Source organism: Pyrgilauda ruficollis, unplaced genomic scaffold (assembly GCF_017590135.1).
Source record: "Pyrgilauda ruficollis isolate IOZ18807 unplaced genomic scaffold, ASM1759013v1 scaffold330, whole genome shotgun sequence".
NCBI classification, from domain to species: domain Eukaryota; kingdom Metazoa; phylum Chordata; class Aves; order Passeriformes; family Passeridae; genus Pyrgilauda; species Pyrgilauda ruficollis.
The window spans coordinates 62,862-87,138 of NW_024524712.1; the positions used below are offsets into that span (position 1 = coordinate 62,862).

At 39.1% G+C, this 24,277-nt stretch overlaps 1 protein-coding gene across 1 annotated transcript in view; it reads left to right on the top strand.

Moving 5' to 3' along the window:
- The window catches only part of LOC121357440 (F-BAR domain only protein 2-like), a 92,592-nt gene that overhangs the window by 56,387 nt on the left and 11,928 nt on the right, over positions 1-24,277 (top strand). The window contains exons 5-15 of the mRNA XM_041474702.1: positions 3,150-3,204; positions 8,193-8,371; positions 8,934-8,948; positions 9,355-9,379; positions 10,088-10,130; positions 10,790-10,884; positions 15,217-15,320; positions 20,374-20,500; positions 20,969-20,976; positions 22,042-22,099; positions 23,828-23,939. Of these exons, the coding sequence (XP_041330636.1) occupies positions 3,150-3,204; positions 8,193-8,371; positions 8,934-8,948; positions 9,355-9,379; positions 10,088-10,130; positions 10,790-10,884; positions 15,217-15,320; positions 20,374-20,500; positions 20,969-20,976; positions 22,042-22,099; positions 23,828-23,939 (821 nt within the window). The remainder of the gene's footprint in view (positions 1-3,149; positions 3,205-8,192; positions 8,372-8,933; positions 8,949-9,354; positions 9,380-10,087; positions 10,131-10,789; positions 10,885-15,216; positions 15,321-20,373; positions 20,501-20,968; positions 20,977-22,041; positions 22,100-23,827; positions 23,940-24,277) is intronic.

Here is a 24,277-nt window from a genome sequence, read left to right on the forward strand (position 1 = left end):
TATGTCCTTATGTTTTATTTCTTTAAAAAATTATTCACCCCAGAAATTTTTTGGACCATACTAATTCAGAGTTATAAACCCTACAGATTTTATGTATATTTAGAACTATATAATAACTTAATCAATAATGTGTTGTATTACATCTGCAAACATAGGGAAAACTACAGGACTTATTGTTATATGTTTAATTGCTTGATAGAATGTCTGAGAATGTGAAACCTTCTTTGGAAGAAGTCTGCCTTTCCAGTGACTTCTAGAGAGTTCAAGTCACATCCATACTGAGCTTATTTTTACTACAAATACTATAAATAAAATGTTTGGGTAGGGGGCTAGACCTTAATCCCAAATCATATTAATAACTACTTCTTACAGAAACACAAAATTTGCAAAGATCATCTCATCTTGAAGTTTAAAATGACATGTATATACAAGAAGTTTGTGAAGTTTGTGGGGTTTTTTCTCCATTCAGCGCAGTAGCCTGTAGTGAGTTGATGCTGGCCAGATGCCAGGCACCCATCAAAGCTGCTCTATCACTCCCCTCCATACCCAAATAGGGGAGAGAAAATATAATGAAGGGTTCATGGATTGAGATAAGGACTGGGAGACATCACTCATCAAATACTGTCATGGGCAAAACAGGCTTTAATTAGAGACATGAATTTAATTTATTACTAACAAAATCACAGCAGAATAATGAAAAGTAAAATAAAACCTTAAAAACACCTTCCCCCCACCCCTCCCTCCTTCCCAGCTCTACCTTCTCCCACCAATGGCATAGGCAGACAAGGAGTGTGGGTTATGGTCAGTTTATCACCTGTGGCTTCTCTCGCTGCTCAGGGACAGGAGTCCAGCTGGCAGCCAGTCACCAGTGGTGTCCCTCAGGGGTCTGTGCTAGGGCCAGTTCTGTTCAATATTTTTATTGATGACATAGATGAGGGGATTGAGTCTTTCATTAGTAAGTTTGCGGATGACACTAAGCTAGGATCGTGTGTCGATCTGTTGGAAGGTAGGAGAGCTCTACAGAGAGACTTGGAACAGTTGAATGGATGGGCAGAGTCTCATGAGTCCATCTCACTAGCAACAGCTCTTTGCGAACTGCTGCAGTGTGAGTCCATCCCATGGGCAACAGTCCTCCTCAAACTGCTGCAGCATGGGTCACTTCCATGGGGTGCAGTCCTTCAAGGACAGGCTTCTCCAGCAAGGACTCCTCTCTCCACAGGCCTCCCACAGGGTCACAGCCTCCTCTCAGGCATCTACCTGCACTGGCGTGGGGCTCCTCCATGGGCTGCAGGTGGATCTCTGCATCCCCTATGGAACTCCATTGGCTGCAGGGGGACAGCCTGCTTCACCATGGTCATCACCATGGGATACAGAGGAATCCCAGCTTCTCACAGATGCCACCCCTGCAGCCCCTCTGCTGTCAAAAGCTTGCCACACCGCCCTCCCCAGACTAACCTCGTATGTGCCACTCGCAAAGATCACAGCAACCACGGTCAGTTTGACCCTGGATGTGTGTGCTATTCACATCAGCCAGATCCCTAAGAGAATTCTCTGCTTGTCATGGAAGTACTGGTGTACTCCTTCCATTTCCTGATGTCCCAGAGGAAAACAACACTAATAAAGCAGAAGAGAACAAAATGGCTACTTGCATTCCGCCACTATCAAAACCAGGCCATGCAAATCCAAAACATAGGCAAATCAGGTCTTGTCTGTATTGTGTGCCTGGTACTTAAAAGATGCACTGTGGTCCACCATATAACATATGGTTCTGTCTTTGTAGGAGTGTGAAGAAGGGAGTAAGAATTAGTCAAGTAAATGTATATGCCTTCATTAATATGAGATCTGTGATTATGTATCTCACCTGAAGGGCTGTGTCTTCTACTGCTGTTACGAAATGTAGATTTGCAAATAAAATTTTAATGTTTCAGGAAGAAGAACTGTTCAACTGTTCAAAATATTGAAAACAATATTTTGAAATTACTACTTAACTTGTTAAATAAGATTTTAAAGTACCATTTTACTTGTATGTGACACAATTTGTTGTTGCCACCATTACAGAGGTACATTAAGTATTTCTTCTACCCTTTGCCATTTTTATAAGAAATTTATAACTAGAGAAATTTTGAAGACATCTGAGGTTTTTTTTCATAATAAGCTTGCTGTAGCATCTCAGCAGTTCGTATAGACTAACTATGCATGCAAAGTCATGAAGTCATGAGTGGGATTTTATTTTTCTGTTCTGAATGGGAAAAGTATCTGTGAATCCAAGTATACCCCTTTATCTATAATATACAAAAGTGTGGGGTTTTGCACGTTTTTGAAATTTAGATGACCATATTAAAGACTTGTTTCTTTCTGTCCCAAAGCATTTTTTATCAAACTGTTTAGTTAAGATTTCAAAATTATTTTAAACATAATTTTCTTCAGTTTATATTTAATTCCCTGCAAGAACTGAAAAACTGAACTAGTTTCAAGTTCCCAGGTGCTTATTAGCTTTAAAAATCCAAGACAGTGCTGGATATGTGCAAACAAAAATTTTGGGACCTGATTTTGAGCTCTTGTATTTAAAGGTTCATCCATGCCTTTTAATGAATGTGGATATTCTTTGCTAAAGCAACACTACAGGCTTGCTGTCTTTTCAAGGGGGAGAGAGGAAGTTGCAATCAGTATAACCTGGAATGTTTTTATTCACTTATTAAAGTACTGACTAGTATTTAGAATAGGTTATGCTCCTGCACCATCAGTGTCTTAGTGACTTAGCTGAAATAATTAGAAGTGGAAATTGGGAAAATATTTGGGGCTAAGAGTATTGTAGGCTCATTTAACACTAATTTGTAAAGTTAAAATGCATCTGTTGATTTCTGGCCCTTTTGATAGAATACCAGTAAAAGCAGATGCATTAAAACTTGACAATTTTCATAGGAGATTTGGAGATTGTTTTGTTGCATTGTGTTCCTGAGATATCTGTCACACTTCTTCTGAACTATACAGCATAACTTGAGAAAATTGTAATAATTATTAATGCATTACAGTGATTTTTGTGAGGTGTTATAATAAAATTTTTGTCAATGATATAAAATTCAGATTGATGTAAAAACAGCATATATTTTATTTCTTAATACCATAATTTTTGTTGGGTTTTTTTTTAGAATGTTCCTGATGTAGATGATGAAGGATACAGCATTAAACCAGAAGCATCACAGGATATCCTTTTTGCTATTATTGTGCCAAGTTATTTCCTGTTATTACAATTATTTGGGGAGGGGAAGCGCTCATTAAAGTGTTAAGTAAAGGAAGATTAATGACATGCTTATGCTGCAAGCTTGTAGGCTTATGTTCAAAGTGTCTGCAAAATGCACAAAATTTTGTCTAGTTTAGATTTTATGTGTGTAAATGTTAAAGGCTAAATCAGATGTCTGAGGAACTTTAAGAGAACTTCTGTCTGACAGTAAAAAAAATCCACAACAAAAACTTGAAGGTGACCATGCAGATCTTTTTCCATGAAAAGCTTTCAGAGAGTGTGTAAAGTACAGCTTGTTAACTCTTTTAAGCATTAAATGGCTTTTTGTTGTATATCTGTGCATTTCCCACTTTTTAATAACACTGTTAAAAAGATTGGAAGGTCCAGCAGTCTAGAAATAGAATTTCTGTTAATTAAGTATCATGCTGTTTCTAATTGGTGCTTATAGCTTTTATCGTATTTTTAATGATAAAACAGATTTTTGTTATGAGTCTCTTCTTTTAAAATGGATTTCCCTTTTTTTCCTTCCATCAGAAACAGGGGGAATCTCTACTTAAGAGCTAGGAAGAACTGTTGAAGATCTAAGCAAACCTAATATGTTAGCAAGTTAGCTAATTTTTGGAAGTGTATTCACTGATTTTTCAGGGGACTGCAGATAAAATAAAAGTTAAATGTACGCTTTGCAATTACTTTAAATTGTGAAAACTTTTAACCAGTTGAGAGCACCTTAAAGTGGGCCACTCCATCATCATAGCTTCTCTGTTCTCATCACCTTTGCCAAATGCCTCTGTTGCCCCCAGTGAAGGTTCCTGTACTGATAAAAATAATTCACATTATCTCTTATTTGCATAATTGATAGAAAAACAAAAGACTGTTATCCAGTTCTGGAGGGGGTGCATTATTTGATGTTTTACATATTTTACAAAATGGAGGCAGGAGTGAATAACATTCATGATTTTAAGTGATTCACCTGAATTTCCTTTTATCCAGTATCCTTTTTGTCATGAAGCAATGGAAAAGGCCATAGATACAGTGAAAAAGCTCAGTGGTTTGCAATTCCTGTCAGCCAGGTAGTACTTCAGCTTCTGAAAATCTTGAACAGATTCACAAAGTCATCAGTTTCCTTCCTCTTTTCCTGCCTTAGCCTCCAAGAGTGGATATTTATTATTTTGATGGGAACTCTTGAGATTATTTGTTAGAGGACATTAAGTCAGTCTTAATCAGGCCAGTCCTAAGTGTTGAAAAAACACTCACCCTAAAAATTGCTGACTGACCTTTCAGTTCATGGCATTCAGGTCTAAATTGATTTTTGTCAGTAACTGTTTAATAGACTTAATACCTCAGTGGCCAGCTCATGCTACCTTACAAGAGCCACCTGATTTGTAGGACATTAATACTGAAACTTGGTAATTGCTTTCAAGGCAAGAAATTTTTTTGTGAAATGAAAAATCACTTGTCTTTTAAAATTTGCTTTTCCAGTTGTGATCCATTTTGTGAGGCAGATAGACTGTAAGATGAAGACATTTGACTTTTTCCTCACCACATCTCAGGGTTTCTTTCAGTTGAATTGGATTTTGAATGCCTTTAGGGTTCAGGGGTTTAATCTTTGTCAGGGAGTGTTTTCAAGAGATTTCATTCAAATGGGTGGCATATTTCCAAGTGAAAATAACAGAAGTGAGGTATAGAATATGTATGCTTCCACTAGGTGGCAAGATACTTGTCTTTCAGCAGAGGAAAAGTTTCAACTTGTTTCTTGTCAAAACAGCTGCATCTTTTAAGACTTAGCACAGGCCTTTCAGAGCTTTTGTTGAGTGCAGTTGCTGTCCATATAAAGAACCAAGTCTAAATTCATCTGTATATTTTGCTTATTTTGAGGGCTGAGTTGTCATTGTTTCCTTTTTTTTCGCAAGGATGACAGTGCTTTACGTGACTGATGGGGTTTACTTTACCATGCATCCTTCAGTGTAACTGGCATCCTTTGTTGCAAAATTTTCAGTGCCTCTGCATAAAAGGGCAAGTAATGGTGGCTGCTGCTTCCTCTACTGTTATGCTTGGTACAAGTACCATGGCATACTGGTTATAACACCAGCAGGGAATTAAATTCCAAATAAGCCACTCCCCTACCCCCACCCCTTCCAGTAAGGGAGGGACAAAAAGAGAGATTATGGTTTGAAATAACAATTTACTAAAAGCACAAAGCAATAGAAGAAGACACACACAATAACAACAGCAATATTAATAGTGAAAGTATAAAAAAAAAAGAGAAGGTGTTTTACCCACAAAAAGGTATTGACCACCCGGAACAGAAAAGGAGGATGGTGGACTCTCCCTGTACTACGCGTTCAAGTGATTTCCCCAGACAAAGGCATTATGGCAACCATTCCTGCGTGCTGTGCCACATAGTCACCAGGAAAAAAAGGCAAGATGGCGGGGGAGCTCCCCCAGCTAACGTTTTCCTTCCCCCAGCCTGAAAACAACAAAAAACAAGGACAAAGAAACCCTTCGGACACGAGGTTGTCCAAGTAGGGGTTGTGCAACTGTTCCACTGAGCTCAGTCCTGCACAGTTGCTTGCGCTACCACCTCTAACTCTCTGTCGTGCTGTGGGGGGGAAAAATGGACATGCTGGGGTGACATCTCCATGCTGTCCCTGCCCCACTGGGCTCAGCTGCGCCTTTGAGCTGTCCCTTCAGCACCAGAACTGGGAGTGGAGCTGCCACCTCTCCTCAGCACCATGTCCTGCAAAAGCGTCCTGGCAGAACAGATGGGGGGCTGGCAGGCTGCAGAGGATGGGATCTGTAGGTTCGATGCTGACAGTCCCTCCTCTGGAGCGAGAAAAGCAAGATGGAACACTTCTGGTTATATGTCTCAGCTTTTCCTGCCGAAACCAAGCCCACAGTGATGATGTAGATGGTGTAGAATAACAGCTTGGTCACACCCACAAAGCACTAAACTGCCCTCCTTTCTGTAACAAGGATAGATGGGCATTTCATTGCTAATTAGAAAGGCTAGGACTTTTCCTCACTTGGTTTAAAAGGATTTCTACAATGCATACATTTTTCATGTATGCGTTAGGATCCTTCATTGAATCTTGGAAATAATAAATTAAAAAAACAGAAGTGTTAAAAATGGAATCACACTCCTGGTAGTAAAAGTGATTTCAGCATTTATTATGATAAAAAGGCCTAAAGCAAGGGGGCCCACGGGCTGGGCAGGAGCATTCCCGTCGAGGATGCTGCAGCACCGGCGCTGGGTCTTCTTGAGCAGCGATGTCTCCGATGTTCCAGGTGGAGCTGTTCTGGTTTGAAAGCAAAACCAGTGAGAGGCTCCAAGTAAGAAATACAATTTATTAGGAAAAGGGAAAAGGAAAACCAAAATGCATGCAATAATACAAAAGAAAAACCTCTGACAAAGTCAGAATACAACCTGACACCCTGTTGGTCAGGGTGTTGGTAGCAGTCCAGATGGATTGGTGGCTGCAGTCCTCCTGGAGTGGCAAATGTTCTGTTAGAGCAGTGATCCTGTAGAAAGGGTGTAGTCTTCCTCTGAAGAGCCAGTGGAACAGATGGCTGTTCCTCTGGGAATCCAGGGGAAAGACTGCTCTGTCCCAAAACCCAGATTATATCCAGGTGGGGATGCTTAGCTCCTCCCCCCTGGGTGGAGCATCTCACAATGGGCTGTTATCATTCTAATGAATCATGCAATGGGTCCTTGATTGCCCATTAAACAGAAATGGCTCCTGGAGGGAGTTGTCTCTAAGTCATGCTGCAAGACATTGATGGGCCCATTAACCGGAGATAAGGAAAAAACAATGCCCCTCCTGGTTTCAACAGCTCTTGAGGATGGGAATAGAATACATTTTTATATTGTAACCTAGGACAGGAGTAGCACAAATTCAGTGGGTCAGATGCCCCTTTCTATCCTGTTTTTTGTCCCTTTGGATTGGTTTCTTTTTGGATCCTTTCATTTGCATGAAGGTTTAAGGCACTTGATTGGCCCATTACAGTTCTGTCCAGGCTGGCTCGTTTCGCCTTGGGGAGTGGTGCACTTTACTTAGGTGTAATACGGTACATTGAGTACCGTATTTCTTATAACTACCCTTTTAACCCCTTTTTACAACATAATAACCAAACTAGCATTACATGCTTAAAAATTATTGACTATTTTACAACAGTTTCTAACCTATTTTTAACAGAAGTGTTGCTACTGTAGAATCATTTATCTTTATACTTTCAAATATATAGTCATTCACTTAGATAATATTGTGTCTTGGATAACAGAATACCATAATGAAGATGAATGGAATGTAAAAACTAAATTTTAACTCTGAGTTGTGTATTTTGAACAGTGTATGATGGGTTTCTCCTCGAGCCAGGTCTTATGATCTCTCAGAGAAACCTATCACACCTGAGATAGCCCAGCTACCCCAAACAGCATAAAATTAGCAGGATGGCTTCTGAGGTAGTGTTGGAAACAGAAAAAGGTTTAATAAAAGGCAAAATAACAAAGGTCTTATAGAGAAAAACCAAGCCAGGGGCAAGAGGTTCTTGCTCCTGGTAAAACACCCCACAAAAGTAATTATTTCTTTTGTTTTCTTCCTTTTCTAGTGAATTACCTAGGCGGGACCTCTTGGCCTCTGTCCAATCGGACAACCCCAGGTCTGAGGTGAAGTCCCAAAGGTCCTATGAGGTGTCTTTTGTACCAAATTGGGAGAGAAACTTCTGGGCTTTTTGCCTTTTTTAAGCAATATATTTTATTTATAATTTAGTCACTGTCAACAGGGGGCACATTCCTACAAGTGAATATAATTGAAGTGCCTGTATAAGTGCACAAAGAGCTTAGGCAGCATTGTTTATCTGTGGTGTTTACTTAATATGATCATTTTGTAGAGAGTAATTGTGAAACATACCAGAGAGATGAATTTGAAGTATTTCTACCTTAACTGAGAAAAACATACCAAAAAGAACCATTTCTATTCATCCAGTGATTCTGACACCGAAGAAGATGAACCCAGGAGGTTCCATGTAGAAATAAAACCCATCCAATCAAATAATAGCTCTCAATATACCATGCCTTCCTTGGATGAATTAAAAGTATCTATAGGGAACATTGCTCTTTCTCCAGCAATATCTGTAAGTAATTTTGTTCCTTGTATTTTTAACAAGAAGAAAAGTGGCAAGGAATCGTTTGTGTTACATGTATTTTACTGTTCAGAATTTATTCTAGATTCAAGTTCAATGATTTTTTTCTTGTGCACTAGGTCATCTTTGATACACTTTATTGCAATTTCATGCTAAGTAACTCCCCCTTCTCAGATTTTAACTTTACTTTGAGTTTTGGGAGTGCTTAGTCCTTGTCCTGCTCTTGCCACCACAAGACATTTGAATACATATGGAGTTAGCTGAGCACGGCTTTTAACATAGTTTACTAATTCATATTCAGTAATATACAAACCTTAAAACCAGATCATATAATGTGGATACATATAACTTTTACAGTGCAGCTTTATTGTATGTATTCTGTCAAACCACAGAATGATCCTTTATTCTGTGAGATGATATTGCAAAGTGTTAAAGTATGCTAGTACAGTATTCACATCACAATATAGATGGCTCTGATTTTAAATAAAATATTATTCATATTAAAATACTAATAATTATTTTTGTCTTCCCCCCCCCACACACATTATGAAAGCAGAAACACAGTTCTGTAAGTAAAGAATGGCTTTTTATTCACATTTTTAGATTAAAACCAAGTAAGTGTAATATGTGAGAAAGTTATCAGGAAAAACCTTAGGAATATGTCTATGATTACCTTTCAGGCATACTATGTGATATAAAAGCTGTTTAATTTTACTGGCCCAGACTGTCAAAGGGTTTAGTCATACTGTTGTCTTTGTCAGCTCTTCAGTCTTCATTCCTGCCTTTTGTGTGTAGTGGGTATGCACTAGCTGCTCTGTCCTGGCTCATGTTCTGGTCTTCTGCAAGCTCCAAAATGGTCTGCCTGGCATTCAAAGCAAAATAACACATGGAAAGTTGAGTTGAAATAAGAACCCTGGGACTATTAAGTGTTTTATTTGACAGTTAGTAAAAGAATTTATTCTTTTCTGTTTCAGGCACAAACGAATCGAAATGCATCTAGTAAGTGTGAATGTTTAGCTTCTAGTTTATTTACATTAGGGCTTTTTAACATGGCATGAAAACTTTTTTATCATTGAAGAAATAAATTTATTAACTATTTGTATTTTAAGTAGAAAAAAAATTCTCTTGTCAGTTCTAGGTACCTTCATGATATTTGCTTTTGAACAACTCACAATAAATTCACTGGACAAAATAAGTTATTTGGTCAAAATTTCAAAGCATCTAGTAGAAGCCAGCCAAAGACCTCTTCTTTTTTTTTGTATACTAAGCTGTTCCTTGTTCTGGGAAACAGATGAGTCTGTCTGTGACAGTGATGACAAACAAGTCTAAGAGCCAAAGTATGTATGGGGGAATATCCATAGAAATTACTCTTGTGTAAGTTGTCAAAACCCTTCCATCTGCACATGCTTAGTATCATCCACAAAATATGCCCATGGAGATGGAGGATAGAGCATTAGTCTCCAGTGTTTTTCTCAGTGGGAAACCAAGCCAGGTTTCCTGAAGAATAATATTGATGTAAACAGTATAATTTAAGGAAGAAATTTCAAGTGACCAGCACTTCTTCCTGAAATGCATTGCTCTGTTTAGTCCTCTCCTTTTAGAAGCTATTTCAGGAGCATCTGAATTTATATTATCAGAGATCATATAAATAATGAAGCTGAAAGATTTTTATTTTAGAGAGGTGATAATGCTGTGTCTTTTCCTTAGGTGAAGAGCTAACAAAATCAAAGCTTTCTGTTCCAGCTAATGAGTAAGTTCAATTTTTAAAATTTTATCAAGTGTCATTTTGGGGGAATTTGGTCTTATTTTGATCTAAGACTCTGAGACTCATTTGAAATATCAGTTGACTGCTAATTTAAGTCAGGTGCTTATTGCATTGTAAGAGCAAATGAGTAATTATGTAACAATGAAGATTTCTATCCACTCATTTTCCCCTTCTAATGTGTTTGCTTCATTCTGATCTGTCTCAATTGATATTTATAATTATGTGACTACAAAATATTGGCTTTGCTTAAAATTTCAGGTTTCAAATAAGATGGATTTAGTTTCCATCATATTTATACTGTTCCATTGTAAAGTGTTTAAGATTACAAGTCCCAAATTTGGATAGGTCTATATACATTGCTCATAGATGTATATACTGAAACTAATTGATTTGTAGATGTATGCCTAGTTGAAAATGAAAATAATTTACTGACATTATGAAATATATGCACATACAAACTCCCACTGATTATCAGTTTAAATAGTTTCCTTATGTGTAAATCAGTTCCTTGACCTACAATTTGTAAGTACTTTTAATTTTTGAATGCAAAGACTAATACAGAATATGAATTACCAAAGTTGTAATTGTATTTTTATGAGTATATACATCTTTCATTAATATTCTAATTGTAACAGTTACTATAGAAAGGGAAACAGTGACCTTGTGGCATGGGATCCACTCTTTAGCAGTTCTCCTGAATCTTCTTCTTCAGCCTCTTTGGTATCTTCATCCTCCTCAGGTAAAATATTTGATAGTAGAAAATGTTTTCTGCATATTCTGTAGGATGTTCTGTTGTTGCTTTTTTAGTCATTGCAAGGAGATGTACTCTGACTATTGAAATGAAAGAATTTTGTAAAGCTGTATCCTATGTTATGAATATACACAAATTGGAGTGCAGTATGCCAGGTGTTCAAGCTAGGGAGCAAGGGGGAAGAGGGAACACTAGAAACCTTAGAAACATTATATCTTGCTTTTGTCTTTTTTTTTTCTCTCGTTCTCTCATTACAAAAAATTATCATCATCTATGCTGAAAGAAGAACAGAATCCTATTTTTACAAAGTTGGTAAATTAAGTGGAGTTTTTCACAGCACCTGAAATGCTGAATTGGCACTGTGAATAGGGATTGGTTTCTTCTTTCTAGGAAAGCCTGTTGACCTCTGCAGCACAAAGCCACTGTGGAGCTTTCCTGTGATGAACTCATTTCCTGTAGGAAACCATGAATCTGTTTGGAGGTGTGCGTGGGAGAAAAATGGCAGGACTGAGTCTGGAATTAAGGGGGAGTTCCTAACACCACCTGAGAGTAGGTGTATTAGGAGGAAGAGGGTGGGCTGAGGAGTATGGGAGGTGGAGGGGAAGGGGTTGAAACTGTGAATTTTGGGTGCAGGTTTTTGGAGTATCTTAGTGTGGACAGGATACTGGCAGGCTTTCCTGAAACTTGGTCTTGAAGGGGGGGAGGAGTTTACAGAAAGAGGCAATATTGATTTTTATATTCAAAAGGCAGTAAGGGAGAGGGAGGCAAAATAGCATGTAAGCAGCTACATGTGTTCAAGAGACTGAGAGCAGATGTTGAGAAACTAGTTAAGAAAGGAGATACTGAAACAAAAACAGATAGTGCTATGTTAGAACCTGCTTACTAAAATTATTCAATTAAATTATTTATGTTGATTATCTCAGGGGATTTAAAGTGGAATCTACTATTTGCTAACAGTAGCAGACACTGTTTCATAGTTCTCTTCAGTCTGCCTACTGCATGTCTATTCTCCAGTCCCTACTGTCTTAATGTAGAGACTTGTCCTCCCATGTGCATGAGAAAGGAAGTGGTCACTTTCTTTTAGCTGGGTATTTCCTTTTCCAATAATTATTATAGATTCTCTGTTCACAGTCATGGCTTTCTGTTTTCATCTCTACCTGCTCATACAGATTGAAGAAGAGTGAGAAAGAATACATATATCAATAGAATTATATTCAACTAGTGCTAATTCTTATTGGCTTTAATAATGTCCTCTTAGTAGCAACCAACATTGCTATGTAACCATTAGGGTTTTGAGTGCAACTTATTCTTCTATTTCATATTCCTTAAAAGTTATGTTTTATAACAAATGTAGCTTATTCCTCACTTAGGTATTCAGATAAGATTATTGGCTACTTGATCCACATTTGTAACATATTTAAGGATAAATATTATATATAATAGTAAGACCAATTGTTCTCAGGGTACCCACCACCTGAGCTGGAAGACAGGGATGGGGAGCAGAATGAAGCTCCCATAATCTACAGGGAAATGGTCAGTGACCTGCGACACCAGTTAGACACACACAAGTCTATGAGACAGGATGAGATCCACCCAAGAGTACTGAAGGAGATGGTTGAAGTGCTCACTGAGTGACTTTCAATCATTTATCAGTAGTCCTGGTCAAGCAGGGAGGTCCCAGTTGACTGGAATTTAGTAAATGTGAAGCCCATCTACAAGAAGGGCTGTAAGGAGGATCCAGGAAACTACAGGCCTGTCATTCTGACCTCAGTGCAGGGGAAGGTTTTGGAGCAGATCGTCTTGAGTGTCATCAAGTGACAGGTGCAGAACAACATGGGGATTAGGCCCAGCCAGCATGGGTTTAGGAAAGGCAGGACCTGCTTGACCAACCTGATCTCCTTCTATGACCAGGTGACCCACCTGGTGGATGATGGAAAGGCTGGGGTTGTTGTCTACCTAGACTTTAGTAAATCCTTTGATACTATGTCCCATGGCATTCTCCTGCAGAAGCTGTGGTTCATGGCTTGGACAGGTGTGCTCTGCTGGTGGTGAATGGTGCTACATCCAGTTGGCGGCTGGTCACTAGTGGGGTTCCCCAGGGCTCAGTATTGGGGCTGGTTCTGTTTAATATCTCTATTGATGATTTGGACAAGGGGACCAAGTGCACCCTCAGCAAGTTTTCAGACCACACCAAGTTGGGTGAGAGTGTTGATCTGCTGGAGGGTAGGAAGGCTCCATAGAGGGATCTGGTGGGGGTAGGTCTCTTCTCTCAAGATGGGAAGAAATGGCCTCAAGTTGCACCGGGGAGGTTTAGGTTGGATATTAGGAAAAATTTCTTCACTGAAAGGGTTCTCAAGCATTGGGACAGGCTGCTCAGGCCAGTTCTGGAGTCATCATCCCTGGAGGAATTTAAAGTTGTGTAGATATGACACTTGGGGACATGGTTTAGTGGTGGACTTGGCAGTTCTAGGTTAATGGTTGGACTTGATGATCTTGGAGGTCTTTTGCAACCTAAATGATTCTATGATTCTTTCTAAAAATATATTAAACTGCTTGTTAGCACCAACTTCATTTAAAGTTAGGACAATTAAATAAATATTCAGCTTGAAATAAGAAAAATTTAAACTATTTAATTAAAAGCATTGCTTTTTCTTAAATGTTGAGAGCTTTGCTTTTGTAGAAACAGGAATGTATAGATGTTTTCAGATTAAATAAAGTTAATTTCAATTTGAAACTTTTTCTTTTTAACACACTGTTTTGAAGCATGGATGATATTGTGGTAATGCTACATACTTATAGGGCGAAGGAAAAGTGCCTTTGGGCAAGTGGGCCATAACTCACTGAATAGCTGTGGTACTGCAGCAGACTACTTAATGTTTAATATGCACTGTCTTCCTGGGCATAAGACAAATTTCAAAGAAATGACTGATGTTTCAGAAGGGAATTTGTGGTATTCACATTCTCTGAACAGAGAGAGACATAATTCTCTCTCCCAGGATTTTTCCTGGAGAAGCACAGAGAGAAGAGAAAACAATTCTTATCTCTACTTGCTGTGCCTGTTGTTTTGCACATGTGGAATGTGTTAGGAAGATTGTTTACCTGAAGTGATTTGTCAATTGGATTCTGCTGAGGGTTGTTTTGATTCCTTGGCCAATTGGGTCAAAGCTGTGTCCTGGCTGTCTCAGTCACCGGTTTTTCTTTAGTATCTCTTTAATATAGTATAGTTATAATATAGTATTAAAGTAATATAGTATAGTGTTAATAAAGCCATTGTTCAGCATTCTGAATCATGGAGTCAGATGCCAATCATTCCCTGCGTTGGGGGCACCCTGCATTCAATAGGAATTTACTTGGGGACATTTGAGTTTGCAACTATTAAGGTAGATGTGGTCAGTATTAGCCTAATTTGTTTCTTCCCAAGTCAGTGATGAAACTCCAATGCTTGAATGACAGCAGGGTTATGCTGAATGCTTGAGAAAATTCCATACTTAAAAGTTACATTTTTAAATAATGTTAAATGACTTGATTAAAGAAGAAACATCCAGAAAAATTTAAAGGAAATTATAAGATGTGCTGCAATGGCATAATCATATATTGGGGTTTCAGTCTATTTTGAAATTAATTTTAAATCTGGCATACTCATTAGCTGGCCTCTAACATTTGTTTTGAATTATGGTTCTATTCAGAAAAGTCACTATGTAAAAGTGGCATTTTTGTACTATTGCCATCATCTGTAAGTTGTGTCTGTTAGGTTACACAAGAGCAGTATTTTTTTAACTGCTTTTTACTTCTCATAGTTTGGTTAAGAGATAATATGCAATTACTATGTTCTTGCAATCAACAGAGTAATTTATCTGTTATACTGATGTATACTTATTGAAGTCAGTGGAATTTCAGAGGGTATAATTTGATGCAGTTATGCCATTGTCAGCCAGGACCAAATATGAATTTTCACTGAATTATCCATTTGTTGTTAGACATGAAAAATTGTCCTATATTGTGAATTCATATAGACTATACACAAAAGGGAACTCAGGTAAAACCATCTTTTTACATACAAACCTCTGCGAATAGTTGGTATAAAATCATTCAAGAGGAATGAGAAAGCCCATGATGTCATTTTTAGAGTCACTTTGCCAGATAGCACACATCCCTATTTTAAAAACATTTATGATTAGTGGTAAATTTTACAAAATGAGGCTTGTAAAATAGGAACTTTTAATAGAAGCATAATTTCCAGTTATTCTGTTCAAGTGAGTACATATTTATGTTCAGTGTGAACTTTCTAATACTAATTTTCTTAAATTTGCTTTCTTTCAGCAAAGCCTACAAATCCTCTTTCTGTAGGCACCATTGTACCCCCTCCAAGGCCTGGTTCAACACCAAAACTGTCTACAGGGAAACTTAGTGGAATTAATGAAATAGTATGTATTCATTGTTGGGTTTTTTCATTCTCCGTTGTACTCAATTTCAGATATATAATTTACACTGTGCCCTGGTTTTGGCTGGGATAAGAGTTCATTTTCTTCTCAGTAGCTGGTACAGTGCTGTGTTTTGGATTCAGTATGAGAATAATGCTGATAACACACTGATGTTTTGGTTGTTGCTGAGCAGTGCTTACCTTGAGACAAGGGCTTTTCAGTGTCAGGCTCTGACAGTGAAGAGCTGCACAAGAAACTGGGAGGGAGCACAGCCAGGACAGCTGACCTGAACTGGCCAAAGGAATATTCCACACCATAGAACATCATGCCCAGTATATAAACTGGGGGGAGTTGGCTGGGAGGGGCCAAACTGTATTGTGTATCACTTGTTTCTCTTGGCTTCTGTTACTCTCTCCTCTCGTCTTACTATTATTATTACTAATGCTATTATTATTATATTGGTTTTGTCTTTTTTTTTTTCTTTCAATTATTAAATTGTTTTTTTGTGTTGGGTTGACCCTGGTTGGATGCCAGGTGCCCACCAAAGCCACTCTATCACTCCCCTCCTCAACTGGATGGGGAGAGAAAATATATTGAAAAGTTCATGAGTTGAGATAAGGATGGGGACAGATCACCCACTGATTACCGTCATGGGAAAAACAGACTCAACTTCAGGAAAGTAGTTGAATGTATTACCAATCAAAACCAGAGCAGGATAATGAGAAGTAAAACAAATCTTAAAAACACCTTCCCCCCACCCCTCCCTCCTTCCCAGGCTTAACTTTATCCCCAAATCTCTACCTTCTCCCCCCCAGCAGCACAGAGGCATGGGCAATGAGGGTTACAGTTAGTTCATCACATGTTCTTTCTGCCTCTCCTTCCTCCTTAGAGGGAGAGCTCCTTTCTCTGCTCCAGCATGGGTCTCTTTCCACAGGGTGCACTCCTTCAGGCACAGCCTGCTCCAGTGTTGGGTCCCCCACAGGGTCACAAGTCCAGCCAGCAAACCTGCTCCAGTGTGGGTTCCTCTCTCCATGGATCCACAGGTTACTGCCAGGAGCCTGTTCCAGTGCAGGCTTCCCACACGGTAACAGCTTCCTTCTGGCATCCACCTGCTCCAGTATGTGTCTCCTCCATGGGCTCCAGGTGGATCTCTGCACCACCATTGATCTCCACGGGCTGCAGGAGCACAGCTGCCTCACCATGGTCTTCACCATGGGCTGCAGGGGAATGTCTGCTCTGGTGTCTGGAGCACTTCCTCCCCCTTCTTCTGCACTAATCTTGGTGTCTGCAGAGTTGTTCCTCTCACATATTCTCACCCCTCTCTTCTCTGCAATTTTCTTCAGCTCAATAACTTTTCCCCTTCTTAAATATGTTACTCCAGAGCCATTACTAATATCTCTGATTGGCTTGGCCTTAGCCAGCAGCGGGTCCCTCTTGGAGCTGACTGGCATTGGCTGTGCCAGACATGGGGGAACCTTCTAGCGGTTTCTGACAGAAGCCATCCCTGTAGCCCCCCCACTATCAAAACCTTGTCACACAAATCCAATACATTCTTATCTCAACCCATGAGGCTTATCTTTCCTTTCTGATTCTCTTCCCCATTGGGGGCAGGGAGGTGAGGGAGCAGCTGCGTGGTACTCAGTTGCCAGCTGGGGTTAAACTACAACACACTGTTACAGTGGAGTTACTTTCTAGACAATGTTCAGGGAATCACATACTCAGATTTTCACTATTGCTGGATAGGCATGAAGTTAATGATAAACATGCTACTATAACAAAACAATTTTTAACTGAACTTGAAAGGTCCAAAACATAAATTTTGCATCAGCTGAATATTTTTAATTGAACAAATCAATAGCTTGAAAATTAAAGGATAGCATATGTGTAGGGAAAAAAATTTCAAAATATGAAATACTAGTGAAATTATAAACAAAACTCAATTGATTTAGTGATATCACCAAAGCTTTGGGGAATGAGTGGGATTGAGTAGATCTTTATCAGTTATGTGTTGACACAAGTAGCTCTGCTGTGACTTCACCCTGCCCTTGATGCTGGTTGGTAGAGAAGGGAGGTGGCAGATTGCAGCAGCTGCCCATCTGGCTAGTGAGAGATTGCACACTACCTTAATCTCTGCTCACTCCTTGCAGTGCAGGTCCATCTGCTGATAAGGAATGTGGCAAAGAATGCAAGTAGCCAGACAGCATACCTGGACAAGCCATGCCTAACCTCTTCTATGAATATTATGATTCTTTGGGTTTCATTTGACTTACTGACTTGGTAAAATTTTACTGTGGTAAGATCCTCTTCTTGTCTTTCAAAGTAGCAAGATATTTTCACCATATTCTCATTATGGAAAAAAAATCTGGTCTTATGCATTAACAAAACTGAAACATTGTCTAACTCTTTTGCTTTTCTGTTATGGTATAAGGTCAGAGTAGGGTTAATTTTGAGATTATTTTCTGATTTCAATATAACATTGTAGTAATTGCTCTTAGACCAAGAAATCTGTTCTTGATATCATCAGAATTAAAGAGAAAAATTTAGCTGGTATTGTTCTTGTCGTGGTTTGACACTGGCCAAACACCCATGAACGCCGTTCTCTCACTCTCTTCTGCTTTCAGTTGGGCAGAGGAGAGGGGGAAAAAAAAATTAACTAAGGGCTCATGAGTTGAGATGAGGATTGGGAGAAAACATTCCAAGAGCAAAACAGGTTCAAATTTAAAGGTGTAAGGTAAATTTATTATTAACAGAGTCAGAGGAGGATAATGAGAAGTAAAATAAGCCTTTGAAACACCTTTTTTCCCTCCCAGCCCCTCCCTCTTTCCCACTGACAGTGCAGGGAGACAGGGCGTGGGGGTTTTGTTCAGTTCGTCACCCAAGATCTTTTTTTGTTTGGTCAGGGAGAGAAGTCTTTGCTATGCCATAGGGTCCCTCCCACTGGAGACAGCTCTCCATGAACTTCTCCAGCATGGCTCCAATCTCATGAGCAGCAGTCCTGCCAAAATTGCTGCAATGTGAGTCCTTCCCACGGGCAGTCTTTCCGAAACTGCTGCAGTGTGGGTCACTCGTCTACAGGGTGCAGTCCCCTAAGGATAGGCTGCTCTAGTTTGGAAGCAAGGGCCCTCTCTCTCTATTCAGCTCTCCCACTGGATCATAGCTTTCTCTAGCATCCACCTGCTCCAGCATAAGTACTTCTCTCATGGGCTGCGAATGGATCTCTGCATCCCCCATGGACTTCATGGACTGCAGGGGCACAGGTTACTTTACCATAGTTCTCACCACGGCCTGCAGAGGAATCTCAGCTCTGGCACTTGGAGCACCTCCTCCCCTTATTTTACCACCGACCTTGGTACCGCCATATTGTTTCCCTCATATGTCCTCACTTCCTCCTCTTCTCTGACTAGAAGAAAAACTGCTGCCCATAGTAAGTACCATTGCAAACAAGTTCCACCAATAGAAAGATTCTTGCAGGATCCCACAGCACCAAGAGGTTGACCTCATCTAGGTTCCGCATCAGGGAGTCGCTTGTCATGTTTCCGCTGCTGGCCAGGTGGCCCCATTGCCACCACGTGGGTAGCAGCGGCCACTGCAACGCTGGCACTATTTAGCACCTCTCTTCATGCAGGGTGCTGGGAAGGAGAAGCTGCTGCTGCCCCTGCCCTTCTGCCTGTGGCATGGCTAGCTAGGGGCGGCCAGGCAGGCAAGGCTCGCCATGGGCCACACTGAGATGTTGGCGGCATTGCCACCCCTGGAAAAAACTGCATGTGCACTGTTTTGATTTTCTTCTTAAATATGTCATCACAGAGGCATTACCAACATCTCTAATTGGGCCAACAGCATGTCCATCTTCAGAGCCATCAGAGATTGGCTCTGTCGGACATGGTGGAAGCTTCTAGCAGCTTCTCACAGAAGCAACTTCTGTGGCACTCCCCCGCTACCAAAAAACCAAAAAAACAGGCTGTGCCAAATCAACACAGTTCTGCTATAAAGTATGATTCTGCAAAAAGTTACATGTGTTGGAAATTAGCTATTATCTGGATATAAATGGAAGATTGCAAGTTGTCTTCATTATATGTCGTGTCCTTTTATAATTCTCAAAGTCTATATAAAGTCATACTCAGTGACAAGTGTGATAGAACCAAAAAAAAAAAATACCCAAAGAAAGCAGATGCTTCAGGAGTTCCAGTACCTTTTAGATAGGTTAATCGCAAATTATTCATTAGTTATTTTAATACCTTAACAGTTAAATGGGTCATAAAACTATCCACAGATTTAGGGTGGAAGGGACTTTTGAAGATCTCTAGACCAATTTCCTGCTCAAAGAAGGGCCAACTTCAAAATTGCATCAGGTTGGTCAGGGATATGCCGAGTTTTGAAAATCTTCAGGGAGAGAGATCTCACAACCTCTTTGGACAACTTGTCCCAGGGCTTAACCACAAGGTTACAAGAAGGAAATTTTTTTCCCTATGTTCAGCTGAAATTTCCTGTCTTATAGCACTTACACCTCTGAATAGAGCCTGGCTCCATCTTCTTTGTAGCTTGTGAATGACTGCTAGTGGATCCCTTCCTAGACTTCTCTTCTCCAGGCTGAACAAACTTAGGTCCTCCTTCAACCTCTCCCTCTCTCTCATGTCCTCCAGTCCTCAGCTATTTTAGTTGCCCTCTGCTGGGCTCACTTCCATTTTGTTAGTAGCTCTCCTTTAGGTCTGAAAATCCACATTTGCTGCACATGTCCACAGGGCTATAGGGTTAGGTTCTGCTACTGTGTTACAGCACAATTATTGTCAGGCTGTTACATAATCAAATACATTAGATTTACCTAGCCAGGCAAAAAATTAATAATGATAAGTTCTGAAATAATGGGATTAATTCCCATAGAAAATGTGGGCGCTCTCTTTTACACTAAAACTAGGGTCGATAAAGCATTAAAAGAAAGATGTTGAGAAACACTGTAAAATCGATTGGGGAAAGAAATGAAGAGCTATTTACAGTCTTTTGTCATCTTTTTAAAATCACTTTCTGTCTCTGTAATACCCTTGTGATCTCTCATGTTAAGCCTAGGCCATTCAGCCCTCCATTGACCTCTAACTCAAGTGCACCACCTGCAGCTCCCTTGGCAGATGCAGAGAGCATTTCCTCAGTATCTTCTGCTTCCCTCAGTGCAGCAAACATACCTACAGTTGGTAAGTTAACCATTTTAGTTCATTTTAGAAATGGTAACATTTTGCCACTGAATTCTACCTGTTAGAAACACCATTCCTTGGAGTTAGCTGTTCCATATGTGAATTCAGTATAGGTACTTCAAGCATTCTTTGCAATACCTGCTTCTAAATGACACGAGAGACAAGACAGTGGATTTGGCTAGATTAGACCATGGATCCAATTATGGTATGTTCTCTAGTGAAATATTTTTCAAAATTAAAATATTCCATGAATTTGTATTTGCTGTGCTGTCTATTAATCAAGCACAATGTTATGTATTTGTTCAGAAGATGTTATTGTACATGTACAGAAATATTTTGGGACACTAATAAATTTGAATTAATATAAATGTTCCAAAAATGAGTTATTTTTATGTTATTTTTACTTTGTTTGTTATCCTGTAATTGCAGTTTCCAAAGAAATTAAACTAATGCATATTTTTCTTCAAGTTAGTGAAGTATTATAAGCTAAACAGAGGTGTTTACTGAAAGCAAAGCAACCAACGAAACAATGAAGATGAATATGAAAAGCAAATCAATCTTCCTGTGCTGCCACTAATTTCAGAAGAAATACAAGGAGACTTGTGGGACAGGAGAGAGGGATTACTTGTGGGGGGACATTTTAACTTGTTTCTGTAGTAGATTTGAAGTATTTCATTCCTGAACACTATTACCACTTTAGTCCCAAGTAAACTTAGACTCTTGCATTAATGTTCAGGTATTTCTGAATGTTACTGATGCCAAGGATTCCTCACTCAGGCTCAGCACCTCAGAAGAGTGTCTGCACAGCTTCTATTAGGAGTTCTGCATTGAAAGCAATGCACCTGTTTCCACCCTGTTCAGGACCAAAGATAGTAAGGTCTACGTAGCCTTAGCTGTTGCAGTGCTGGCACAGTTCAGTGTCCACCAGTTTCTCAAATGTTGAGAAGCATCATAGAAAGATAACTAATATTTTGGTTGCCAGAGTCCATCCAGGCTCACTTCCACAGGCCTCTGCACTGGTGCCAAGGAACTAGAAATTGGTGGCAGCAGCATCAATAGCCCCAGCTGTATGTGTGTTACTGGAGACAGTGACAGAGGGGAATTGTGAGGTGAGGGAAGAGGTAAGGAGGTGTGCACTGACACCAGGGTTTGACATGGTTATTAACCTGGCCTAGCAAAAATAAACAAAGCCAGTTTTACCTGCATTGATTGTATCAATTAAATAGTCATGGAGACCTGGAAAGGGCAGTGCAGATGGCATGAGGACATACTCTGCACTACTGTCTGTATTCTTGTGGCCTTTACACAATCCAGTGTTTCTCTTACCCCATTTGTTCTGAATAATTGAGAGTTAACTATAATTATCTTGTTTCAAATGAGCTTGTAGGCATGCATAATTGAATTTCTCTTATGCTTTAGCCTTGTTTTCATTTGCAATGTTTTTTTAAAATTTATTAAATTGTTTAACACCTATAACATCTATTTTTTCTTGAAATACTTTGTTTTCTTGCCATGTTTTGTTTCATTTGCGTGTAATAGAGGATGATCTTTTGATTGGAACGCTTCCTACAATTGAAAAGCTTTGTGAGACACCACCAGGTATTGTACTAGAAGCAGATTTACATGTTAATGAAACATCCTTATGCATTACAGTTAATAATATTGTATTTATTTTGAAACAAATCTCTCCAGCTATTTCTGGTGTCTAGCAGATACAAGTAGCTTGAAAGCTCAAGTACTTAAGTTATATGTTGCTGAAGTCACCAAAATTTGATATAGACACTTTTATACAACACAATTTTCCATCTATTCCCCCCTCCCCCACCAACAAGCTGAAAATTGGTCTCTCTTGATTCTTCAGTTTTTCATTACTACATTCTTGGAAGAAAAATGAATATATTTTTACTTTGACAATCTTCATTCTCATAAGACAAGGAGATAAAACCATTTCTGTATTTCTAAATAACACAAGGCTTTGAAGATACAGTTAATAAAGAAAATATTTTAAAATACATTTCATTTTTATGGCAGCAGTGTAGCCAATATTAAAATTTCCTGAATCATTGTTCCTAAACTGAACTAAAACAATTTGATGTGACTTTTATTTTCTCTTTTTATGGCCAATGATGCTGTCTTTTATTTTGCACTTTGGCAACCTCTTTGAGTGTGTCAATGCAACTATTTGCATGTTTGTGTCATTAGCTGTTGTGTCAGCACAGCTGAAGGGCTATTAACAGTGGTTGGGGCTGAGGCAGGTGGCAGGGCATCAAAGCCAGATTTGCTGGTGCTGCCAAAGGTCTCAGAACTGGACCTGTGAGCTTGACTACAGCCTAAAATACCATGCGTCCACCTTGGCACAGCTCTTTGACATCCTGTCCTGAGAACTTGCGGCGAGCGTCTGATACAGGCTGTTTCACCAGTGGTACAAAAAATTTAGTAAGATGCTTTCTACTACACTATTGCACTAATAAAATGATAGAACTTCAAGTGCTGTCTCTTATAGTCAGTACACATATAAAACACTACTGAAAAGTAAAATCCCATGACAAATATTTTGTCAATTTGCATTTGACATTTCAGTAATTTCAAAAAGCTTTAGCTGAGGTTTGAGTTACTTTTTATAGTTATGCATTGTAACTTTGTTGTGTAGGCACAGACACATGAAGGCTGACACTGGCCTGGTAATTATTTTTCTCGTAAACTGATACATATTTCTAGGTACCTCCAAGGTACTCCCAGAATCTTTACTAGGTAAGCATTAGAAAATTAGCAAAATATTTCTCCAACAATTTCTATTTTGAAATTGCAATCTTTGTTGTTTGAAATAGTTAAAAGAATGTTCAACAGTTCACTTAAATGGGGTAATAATAATGTATGTGCATTTATGTTCATACATACTCCAACTGAATTCTTTGTATTTCTGTGACTATTTTATCATACATTTTTCCATACTATAAGCATACAGTAGGGACTTTTTTAAAGTATTGTAGTTAACATCTAATTTTCTTTGGATCTGTTGACTTCAGTTTTATCAGTAGCCATTTTAATGCAGTGTTCCTCTGTCTCATCTGTATTTCCTTGTGTCTGTCCATTTACAAAATGCCATATTGATAGTCTTGTTTTTCTATGCTGCTAAGCAGTGTTTTGATGGTGTGATTGTACTGTATTGCATTTATACTTTTCAACATGCTTTTCAAGTAATATTTCAGACTCTGCTGTGACCATGATGGTAGTAACCTCTCGTAAAAATGACAGGTGTAGTCAACCATTCTGAAATCTGTTGCTAAGCTTTTTGAAAATTAAACCTATACACTGTATGTATTCTAGGTGTTTCACGTGGTCCCAGCCCTGTCAGACTTGGAAACCAGGACATCGTGCCTGTTGCAGTAGCCCTTACTGAATCTGTTAACGCCTACTTTAAAGGAGCAGATCCCACAAAGTTAGTTAAATAGTAAATTGTTTTGAATGTAATAAGTTACAATAAAAGAATTCACTGGTTGTACTTTTAATATTTTGGGGAAAAATATATATACATTAGAAGGTGGATTCACAGGGTTTTTTCCCCGATATAACTGACATCAGTGACATCACTTTCTATTGGCCTGCATCTGACTAAGAGTTCATATATCCCTGCTTTACAAAAATGTGTTTAGTAAGAAAAACAAAAATAAGAAGGGTTTCTACTACAGTCAGGTAGGTGCTGCATGTAAACTTGGACAGCTTAAAAGTATCTCATTCCCTCTGTCATATTGCTTTATATACTACTTAGGCCTTGCC